This window comes from Sylvia atricapilla, chromosome 6 (assembly GCF_009819655.1).
Source record: "Sylvia atricapilla isolate bSylAtr1 chromosome 6, bSylAtr1.pri, whole genome shotgun sequence".
Lineage (NCBI taxonomy): Eukaryota > Metazoa > Chordata > Aves > Passeriformes > Sylviidae > Sylvia > Sylvia atricapilla.
Window position 1 is genome coordinate 57,508,013 of NC_089145.1, and position 9,971 is coordinate 57,517,983.

General features: G+C 51.0%; 2 protein-coding genes across 4 annotated transcripts; one reads left to right on the plus strand and one right to left on the minus strand.

Moving 5' to 3' along the window:
• Positions 1–393: 393 nt before the first annotated feature.
• NPC2 (NPC intracellular cholesterol transporter 2) lies at positions 394–2,523 on the minus strand. 3 transcript variants are annotated; one of them, XM_066322054.1, is made up of 4 exons: positions 2,369–2,523; positions 2,174–2,281; positions 1,810–1,982; positions 394–1,188 (listed from the first exon to the last, which is right to left on the minus strand). In XM_066322054.1, the coding sequence occupies exons 1-4, from the start codon at positions 2,451–2,453 to the stop codon at positions 1,102–1,104; spliced, it is 453 nt and encodes a 150-aa protein (XP_066178151.1). In that variant the 5' UTR covers positions 2,454–2,523; the 3' UTR covers positions 394–1,101. The 3 variants fall into 3 exon arrangements, with proteins under 3 accessions (XP_066178151.1, XP_066178152.1, XP_066178153.1); XM_066322055.1 differs by having other exon boundaries at positions 1,704–1,982; XM_066322056.1 differs by having other exon boundaries at positions 2,136–2,281.
• A 4,742-nt stretch (positions 2,524–7,265) lies between these two features.
• On the plus strand, positions 7,266–8,602 carry ISCA2 (iron-sulfur cluster assembly 2). The gene is made up of 4 exons (XM_066322213.1): positions 7,266–7,339; positions 7,383–7,647; positions 7,787–7,902; positions 8,094–8,602. The coding sequence occupies exons 1-4, from the start codon at positions 7,266–7,268 to the stop codon at positions 8,266–8,268; spliced, it is 630 nt and encodes a 209-aa protein (XP_066178310.1). The 3' UTR covers positions 8,269–8,602.
• Positions 8,603–9,971: the final 1,369 nt, after the last annotated feature.

Here is a 9,971-nt window from a genome sequence, read left to right on the forward strand (position 1 = left end):
CCATATGAGAAAGTGTAGTTACTGCAGTTGGTAAGAGCACTCTGGCAGGTCTAGAGTTGATTTTCCAGCCCCAGAGCCTTCAGTATAAAGACCTTTACCTATGGTGCAGCAAGGAAGGCTATGTTCTATGCCACCACCCCTTCAAGGAGCCTTTGCACGATTTCAAGCCTGCATAGGACTAGCAAGGCAGGAGCACAGCCAGACATTGCCAGCTGGATACCAGCAACAGAGATGTTTGGCTGCTTCCATATCACCCACACTTAGGCCAGCATACCACCTCTATTCATGCCTTCAGCTAAGAAGTAAGACCAGCTGAACCCAAACTAGAAGATTTCCCAGCCCCTCTGCTTTTCCTCCTGGTCCTCTTCATTCACAGAATACAATGCAAGCAGATTTTGTCTAGCCTTTATTAAAAGGAAAGTTATAAAAAGAGATTCAGGAGCTCGCAGCAGCTCCAAGTTAGAAGTAGTGCAAACCATTGGTTAGAGAAAAGAATCATCCCTGCAGAGACATTGAACACCATTTGGCTTTGCATCCACAAAAAGGAAGTTTTCCCAGCTGGAGTCCCACTGGCTTGAGCAGAGGCCCAGGACATAGCAGGCTGTCAGCTCATGGAAAGACTCCTTCCCTCTGCTTTAGCTGCATGGATAGCAAATGCAGGTCCCAGGGGCATCCTGATCACAACAGAGCAGGAGAAACACAGGAGAGTGGATGCAGCTGGCATTCTAGAAGAGGCACTGAAGGGTTACCAGATAGCAGCTCAGACAACAGCCAGGTTCATCGCTGAGAAATTCCTTTGTGAGGACAGACAGCTCCATGTCTAACAGATAAAGTGCCTCCGCAGAGCAGCTGGAGGATGATGCTCAGTCACTCCTGAAGCAGACACTGCTGCACTTTGAGCTGCTAGAACACCCCAGGAGTGTCACCTAAACACAGTAAGAGCACTCTGCCAGGGGCTGATCTTGCAAGGAACACAGTGCTGGCTGCTCAGAGGCTGCAGAGCTCTGAAGGAAGCAGTAAGAAGTGTTTACTATATAAAAGAATTTGGCGTGTGTTGTTTCTGGTTTTCCCCTCCCCAAGCCCTACTAATGCCAGAGCTCCTCAGCTGGTAATCTGCACTGGTATCTTCCAGCAGAATAACAACTGGTCCTGGTCATCTACCAGCTCCCACTTCACAATCAGTTTAATCTGAAAGAGAGAGGAGCAGAGGAAAATAAGAACATTCAGGAAATCTTAAGGCAAGGGCATGGGGAGAAAAGTTATCAGTTACGTGGAACAAGGAGGTCCTGGGAGCTCTGCACAAAGAGGACAGAGCAGGGGCCTTGCCCTGGCCCAGTAGGTGGGCCACACTCATGCACTGATTCCTGGAGTACCATCTGTGGATGGACAGGGCTCAGTTACATGACGCAGGAGACCTCCACACACACACTCAAATTCCCACTCCCTGAGAAAATAGAGTGGAGACACCCTGCAGCATCCCCAGCTGAACTGTCCTCCACTGTGGAGCACACCCAGTCTGGGAGCATTCAGCTGCATGCAGCAGCCTCTGGTGGGAAGGACAGCACAGGAAGATACTGAAGCAGCTGAAGCCACTTCTCAGCAGCTGGAGCTAGGCTGCTTCCTTCATTGGGTCTGTCCCAAAGTGGGAACTTGAAACTAGAGTCACACAGCAGAAAAAACACCAGTCTATGGAGTCTACTTACTCTCTCTCACCAGAACATTACAAAGTGTCTTCCCTTAAAGGCAGGTGGTGAGACTACTCCTGTATAGGCAGTAGCTGAGAAGCTGACCAGCTGCCTGCATACTTACACTGGGGTACTCGCTCTTCACAGGGAGTTTATTCAGGTAGCTGTAGGAATGGCCCTTCTGAATGGGGCACTGGATCCCGGACTTGCATCCATCAGGCTCAGGAATAGGGAAGGGTATATCCACATGCAGCATCTCCCCATACACCCGCGCTTTACTGCCCTGGCTCTCGATCTCTGCAAAACACGGAGAACACACGTATACAACACGTGCCCTTCAGATACGCCAGAAACTGCAAGAACACAACTAAGGGACACTCTTCCTCCCTCCCAGATCCTTCTGCAGCCACCCTTCTCCCCTCCCCAGCAGTGGCACACAGAAGGGATCACCCGCCCCTGCCCGCTCCCGCTGGGGATGCGCTCCTTACTGCTGGCGAAGGTGACGTTGATGCTGTAGGATGTTCCCTTGTGGAGCAAGCAGGGCTGAGTGGGGCAGGGGCTCACGTTCACCTCCTGGATGCTGCCGTCTATGGAACCTGCAAGGAAGAGTCGGGATCACCGGGCCATCTCCGCCTGCTGCCGCTGCACTCCTCCCGCTGCCCCGCGGGGCCGGAGCCACTCACCGCAGTCAACGAAGCGGAGGGGCTCGGCCAGGGCGGTGGCGGCGGCGCCCAGCGCCAGGAGCAGGGCGAGCGGGGACGGCACCATGGCGGCGGCGGCGGCGGGCACGGCGGCGGCGGCGGCTCCGCGGGGTCACATGAGCGCGGCGGCCCCGCCCGCCGGTCACCCGGGGCGGAGCCGGGCCGGGGCCACCGCGAACTGCCGGGAGCGGCCCGGGGGTGGCCCGGGGGAGGGACCGCCCGCCCCCGCCGCCGGCTGCGCCGCGCTGGGGACAGTGCCGTGAATGGGAATGACAGGACAGTGCGGGAGCGGTGGTGGTGGTGTGCTGGAAGTACAGCCCTTGCGCAGACAGACAGACTGACAAACACCGTCTCCAAAAGCGCTGCCACGGGATATCCCTACTCCTGGGTTGTCGTGGGACAGTCACTCAAAGGCAGCAGCCGGAGGACAAGCTCAGATACAGGCAGTGCCAAGGGCCGGGAAGCTCTTGCTGCCCCTACTGAAAGGGGATAAAACATAAAGCCCACAAAGCTGCTGTGATAGACTCGTCCGTGGCCTTGCTCATACATATCCCATTCCTCGTGTTCCGCATGTTGAAAGCTGTTTGCGTAACCTGAGTGCCAAGAGTTACATCTGCTGAGTACCTGGGGCGGCTGCCGCCTTTCACAGAGCACACACACGTCGGGCCTGTTTCTCAAACCCGTGAACCGCCGGAGACTCCCTGCTTTGTGCTGTGGGTGTCAAGGCAAACCAGACGACGCTTCAGAAAACATCTGACCCAAGCTAAAGTTTACAACTTTTCACCAATTTCACTTGGTAGCAAATTTGAGCCTTTCTGGGATCGTGTCAGAACACAGTGGAGAGGCACGTGAGTGCTGATTTGGTAGGAACGTGGCAGAGCTGACACAGTGTCCCCACTGCAGACCTCTGTGCACAGCCAAGTGACTCAGAGGTGACACCCACTCTTTGCTCAGGCCCGCTGCAAAGGGTGTCACATCAGATCGGGGTGTTGGGCTTTTTAATGTTTCGGGGTTTTTTTAGATTTCAAGCAAGCATTCAGTTTCCAGACACATCCAGAGCAGGGTGCTTAATGCAACCCTATGAAAAAAACCCACCCTCAAAAAACCCCTGCTGAGACTCTGCCGTATATTTAACACTATCTAGCACATTATAACTGACCCAGATAAAGGCTTTTCCTTGCCCATGGAAAACATGCCCTTCAAAAGGCTTCCCTTATCCCCATCCTTCAAGTCTTACAGATGGTAAACAAAGCTGCCTATCTGACTGCTGGTAACAGAACTGCAGTCAGGTCAGAGCAACACCATAAAGTGCAGTCAGTCACACATTCACAGGATAAGCAGTGCTTGGAATTTGCTTGGGAGCAAATTCCAGTCCGTTAAATCAGGATGCCTTCCTGTGAAACAACTCACCACGTATCTGTTTCACAGATGCTTTTACACAATGGCAGTGACTATGTACGTACCAGTCAACACATTTCAAAGGCTTTGAACTAAAGATCATTGCATAGGGGATCAAAATTAACATATCTATTTCCCCTCCCTGCACCCAAAACTGGAGTAGTAAAAAGCCTAATAAGTGTAGGTCTGTAAATCTACAGCCAAGGCCTTTACAGGAGAAAGAAGCAGAAACCTTGTGCCCAAGGTTTTTAGCTGATATCATACATAACCATGGTGTCAGTTTTGAAATAACATTACTAAAGCTTAAATTCCCCAGGGCAGCACAAGCATCTTGGGCCAAACAGACCTTGCTTTTAGGCACATTCCCCCTATGACATCTGATAACAGGCATAAGCCTCCAGGTTTCCTTGGAGCCAAATATTGCCTAAGAAATATTCAAATGAACTTCAGGCTGTTCTCATTATTTTGCAGATGGAGGTCCTTTCAGATTACCAGCATCACAGGAAGCTTATGCTGCAGTGCAGAAACACCAGTGGAAAAGGCTGAGAAAGCTAGCAGACAAATTCTTTCCAGCAAGACTGATACTGGAGTTGTTAATTTTTGTAGTTCAACCGACTCTATTGCATGAGGAAAAAAGCCTGAAGTTCCACTTCATCAGCTATCTACACCTGATTAACCCAAATCCCTCTAACAGCACAGCACTTGCAGCTCAGTAAACAGATGTGCTTTCAGGCACTACAACATCAGTAGATCCAGCAGGCAGGTTCTCAAGAAAATCCACATACAGACACTAATCAATTTAACTGTTCTTTCAGCCAGAACATGCTCCTTTTGCTAAGATCGTCAGAATTCACATTTAAATTCATCACAACCGCTCTTGCATTCAAACCATGCCAGAGGTTTTATTATCACCAGTTTCTGAAGCACTGAAAGAAGTTTCTTTTCCCTTCAAAACAGATACAAGATAATTTTAGTATCATATTGCAGAGGAGAAAAGAGCAAAATATCTAGAAAATTCAACTCTCAGATAAATCTCTTCAATATAGTGTGCTCAAAGAGAGCTAAAGGAACTCCCCAAACCATGACACTACAAACCAGAATAAGATCAGAAAATTAAAACACAAACTTAAAAACAGATTATGTCCAGCTGTCAGGAATAAGATGACCAACAAAATCAGAACCCAGGAAAGAAGAAAAACTAGGCTGTAACTTCATGGGGAAAAAAAAAAAAAAAAAGGCAACCAACCATCTCTGTACCACATAGTTGACTAACAGAAAAAATGGCCAATGATAAGAGATGCAAAGGAATAGCTATTCTCCTTAGCTACCCCCACCTCCCCTTGTCACACCAAAAAGTTGTACCCAGAGCATGAGTCTCTCCTCAGCACAGTAGATTATTAATTATATTAACTGTGAGTGATGCGGGCTGGCCTTTTCCTCATTCTTTCAGTCTGCAGTAATCATCTCCACAATGTCCCAAGGACCCTTGAAGCTGTTTGCCACAATTCTGTCACTTAACACCTTTCTGTCACTTTAACACAGTAAAAATGAAGGCAGCTCCAAAGTAAGTGTCTGGTTTTTTTGGGGCTACATCCAGTCTCCAAAAGGTGTTCACAGTGAATACAGCCACAACATGGAGCAAGCAAGATCCATCTAATAAACCCTATGGGAGTGAGAAAGAAAGCCAATGCAATATGGAAAAGCAATCAGGCATGACCCCTCGTCTTTTCTCCCAGGAGGTATTCATTCCCTCCTCCAAAGCTGTCAGCTTTTGGGATGCCACATTGATTATAATCAAGAAACACCCCAATATGTTCTTATTTTAACATTCAGTGTTCTGATATGCCTGGGGAAGATTCACCAACTATTGCAGGTGCCTGCATTAGTACCACTCCTGCTGGGACCCTGCCTGTGATACTTTTCCCAGATTTATCCTAGCATCATTAGAGCTAACCCAAGTGTAAGCAAAATTAAACAGCTCAAACCAGTCTTTATTTACATGCTCAGGGCAGAACAAAAAAAACAGAAGCCCGTGGTTACAGGAAAAACTATCCTGCTTGGATGGTGAGAAAGCAAACTGTGACAAGATCCTGAAGTCCTGTGACAGTAAATCATCCCCTCCTACTGGGATGACAGGTTTTCTTCCACCGGTCTTCCACACAGTCACTCTATGACTCTCCACAGCCTGGCTAGGGCTGAGGAACAGGATTCCTCCCCCAGAAGCACATGAGGAACAAAGAGATAAAGACTCTTTTAACCACCAGTGCATCCGTGATCAACCGGCCGGGCCACTGTCACACGGCAGAGGATCAGGAGGAGCTCAAACCACCGTGGGAGGGCAAGGTGCCCCAGGTGTCCGTAGGGACCCGCCTGGAGTGAGCCCTCCCGGGGCCGGGGCCTCCTCCTGCTCTTGCTGGGGGGGAGACGGGTGTGGGTGTGACAGTGCGGGTGTGACAGTGCGGGTGTGACAGTGGGAGTGTGACAGTGTGTGTGTGACAGTGTGTGACAGTGTGTGTGTGACAGTGTGTGACAGTGCGGGTGTGACAGTGTGGGTGTGACAGTGTGTGACAGTGCGGGTGTGACAGTGAGGGTGTGACAGGGTGCATGTGACAGTGTGGGTGTGACGGAGTGTGACAGTGTGCATGTGATAGTGTGGGTGTGACAGTGTGGGTGTGACAGTGCAAGTGTGACAGTGTGGGTGTGACAATGTGGGTGTGACAGTGGGGGTGTGATAGTGTGAGTGTGACACTAAGAGTGTGACAGTGTGGGTGTGACAGTGCAAGTGTGACAGTGTGGGTGTGATAGTGTGGGTGTGACAGTGTGGGTGTGACAGTGTCGGTGTAACAGTGTGCGGGTGACAGTGTGGGGGTGACAGTGTGGGGGTGACAGTGTGGGTGTCACAGTGCGGCTGTGACAGTGTCGGTGAGGCTCAGCACAGCCGGCAGCGCCGGGCCAAGCGCTCGAACGAAGACTGGTCTGCACCTGATAGAGGAGAGCAAACCAAAAAACCAGGGATAAACTTCAAAACCCTTCATCCCTGGCCCCGTGTCCGCTCTTCAGCCTACCCAACCCCCCTGTCGCCTTGATCCTTCTCTGGGTTCTGCTCAGGATAACCTTACGTCTAATCGCGGGACAAACACGCGCTGACGGTCAGCGCTCGCTGTTTATTTTACTACTCTTCACGGCTGCGAACGGCGCGCAGAGCGAAGAGCAGCCTCGTGTCTTTGTGCAGCTGTAAGGACCCGCGGAGGCCCGGCTCTCCCCGAAGGCCCGGCTCTCCCCGAAGGCCCGGCTCTCCCCGAAGGCCCGGTGCCGCCCCCGAAGGCCCGGCGCCGCCCCGAAGGCCCGGTGCCGCCCCCGAAGGCCCGGCTCTCCCCGAAGGCCCGGTGCCGCCCCGGTGCCGCCCCCGAAGGCCCGGCTCTCCCCGAAGGCCCGGCGCCGCCCCGGTGCCGCCCGCTGTGGGCGCGGCCGCAGTTCCGCCATGGCGGCGGGGCGGGGCTGTGCTGTCATGGCGGCGCCGGCGGCGCTGAGGCGGTGCTGGATGCTGGCGCTGAGGTACCGTTCCCTTGGGCGCTCGGCCCCTCCCTCGGGGGCGCAGAATGTCCCCGCTGAGCGGCAGGGGGTGGTGGCGGCAGGGACCCTCCGGCGGCGCGGACCCCTCTGAGGCGCTCCCTCTCCCTTCTTCCCGAGGCAGGCGGTGCTCCGCTTCGCTGTGGCCGGGCCGAGCGCTGCCGAGGGCCCCGGCCGGCCCTGCCCGCCCGCCCGGCTCCGTGCTGCGCTGGGCGTCCTCCCTCTCGGAGCCGGGCCCGACGGAGAGCGGCCCCAGCGAAGGACAGATCTTCCTCAGCGAGAGCTGCGTGAAGGTGGGGGCTCTGTGAGGGGTCTGGTGTCTCTGGGAGGGTTTCCACACTGCCTGCCATGCCGTCACGCGGGGGAGACGTTTGGGTGTTCACCAGTTTGTTCAGCAGGCCTTTTAATCCTTTTCCTTTCATTTATTTGCAGAGGCTGCTGGAGATCGCAGAAGGATCAGAGTTTCTCAGGCTGCAGGTGGAGGGAGGTGGCTGCTCTGGCTTCCAGTACAAGTTTTCATTGGACACAGTTATTAATCCTGATGACAGGCAAGGACAAAGGGGCGTTTTGATGGTCAGGTGTTACTGTACTTTGCAAAAATGGCAGGAGGGGTATGCATAAGATGATAGTATCTTGCATTGAAGGGAAGAAGCCTGTGAGATAAGGAGCGTGCTGAGGTTCTGCTTCTCTGTAAGGTCTTTGGCACAGTTAATGGTTAAATATGCTGCTTTTTTTGCAGAGTGTTTGAACAAGGTGGTGCCCGTGTGGTTGTGGATGTGGACAGCCTGGCCTTTGTGAAAGGATCCATGGTGGATTTCAGCCAAGAGCTGATCCGAAGCTCCTTCCAGGTGGTGAGCAACCCCCAGGCAGAGAAGGGTTGCTCATGTGGGACTTCCTTCTCTGTCAAATTCTGACTGGACTTACCAAGGATGGACACTGTTTGCAGACACTTTTGGCAGTCTCCAAAGAGGGTTTATGTTTGTTCTTTTCCCTGCTGCTCCCTCTCATCTCCCTTTACCCTGTAACACAGCTGTTACACATTACTGCAGCTGTGTGTATGTGTTTGCACTGAGCCTGTCACCAAGACTTGTTGGCCTTCCCTTCAGAAAGGATGCAGTAACCGTGAGCATGCACACAGGAGCATTTCAGTGCCTTGTGAACAGCTGGCCAGGTGATGCTGACTGGCCTGCCCCATCCTGAATGTGGAACTAAACTGTCTCTGCAAGAGAAGGCTCTATATATATATATGTGTGTGTGTGTGTGTTTATTGAAAGTTCTTCCAAAAGAAGTCTGTGAGCTTGATTGGTATTGCTTGTGCATTTACATGGAGGTAGAATCTAGGTTCTTTCAGGCTAGTGTTGCTTATTCCTTGTCTTCCAGGTGAATGAGACTTGGAGTCTTTCTCATATGTACTGCTAGCTCTCTACTGCCCAGCTCACAGTGGGCTTTTCCAGATACTGTTCTCTTTTCTTGCTGAACAGGATTCTCTTGGCCCCAGGAACCTGTGGTGGCTTTCCTGTATGTTCCTGGAATTATGGTTTTTACTTGATCATAGTAAGTGAAACCAAAAAAATGGAGGAAGGAAGAATTAATAGCTTGTGCTTTTATATGTAAAAAGAAGAAAACCCTTGTATATAAATATAAAAATAAAATACACAGCTCTCTATGCTCCAGTGCTATTTTAGGGTGTCCCTAAGCCTGACTTGGAATTTTAGGTCATACAGACTCTCAGATTTCATAGTGTGGTTGCTGCTTGCTCTTGCTAGCAGGAAGGGAGGTTGAGGTGATAGAGAGGAGAGCAGGAGTACTGCCTAAGGGTTTGCAAGTCCTTGTGACTTACAGTCGTCTGAGAAGCTTTTCCATAACCAGGTTTACCATTTAGTCTCTGTCTAACATGCCTGGTTTGATAAAAGACTGGAATAGCCCCACTCCTTTCCAAGACTTCCATGGAATGAGAAGTCTGGAAGTTTCCAGAAAAGCATCCTTTCGATTAGTCATTTTCTATAGTTTCTTATCTGCCACTAGATGTCTTTTAAGTCAGTGATTCACCTGCTTCTGGATGAAAGGAGAGGTGGTGAAGCTATTTTTGTTCCCTCTTTTGTGTTTTATCTGATAATAACCAAATTGTTTTAAGACTTGAGTCTTTCACGTGAGTGTGGGAGCAGTGCATGACTTTGATCTCAAGGGAACCGCCCTATGGCAAACTTTTCAAGACCATGCCACAGGCATTTTTGTTAAGCTTCCCAAGTGCCTTTTTAAACTGTTTAGTAGTGCTGTGTTCAGCACTGTTTTGCTTATTTATTTCTAGTGCTCAGAGCTGATAGCCAGCTAGTTTCAGTTTCATCAGCAGGTATTACTAGAGCTGGTATATGATCTGCTCTGACTTTGTCACATAGTGATGCACGTGATGGGATGTGGAGCAGTGGCTCTTTCAGTTTAGCCCTTTCCATTTCCTTTAGTCAGCAAAGTCTGCCTAGTCATGTTGCTGTCAGAGAGAGCTGTCACATTTTGTAAAGGGGGCTAAAAGAATGTGGTTAAAAGATTTTTCTGAACCCCTTCAGGGTGTTTTAACCCTACCTTTATGCTCCCAGAACTTGAAGGTGATGTCAGCCAAGAC

Bases quoted from the DNA above. Each gene is read 5' to 3' on its own strand.
- NPC2 (XM_066322054.1), bottom strand. From the start codon at position 2,453: ATGGTGCCGTCCCCGCTCGCCCTGCTCCTGGCGCTGGGCGCCGCCGCC. The intron at 2,282-2,368 runs GTGAGTGGCTCC...TCTTCCTTGCAG, and splicing joins CCTCCGCTTCGTTGACTGCG to GTTCCATAGACGGCAGCATC. The intron at 1,189-1,809 runs GTAAGTATGCAG...TCTCTCTTTCAG, and splicing joins TGAAGAGCGAGTACCCCAGT to ATTAAACTGATTGTGAAGTG.
- ISCA2 (XM_066322213.1), top strand. From the start codon at position 7,266: ATGGCGGCGGGGCGGGGCTGTGCTGTCATGGCGGCGCCGGCGGCGCTG. The intron at 7,648-7,786 runs GTGGGGGCTCTG...ATTTATTTGCAG, and splicing joins TCAGCGAGAGCTGCGTGAAG to AGGCTGCTGGAGATCGCAGA. The intron at 7,903-8,093 runs GCAAGGACAAAG...CTTTTTTTGCAG, and splicing joins GTTATTAATCCTGATGACAG to AGTGTTTGAACAAGGTGGTG.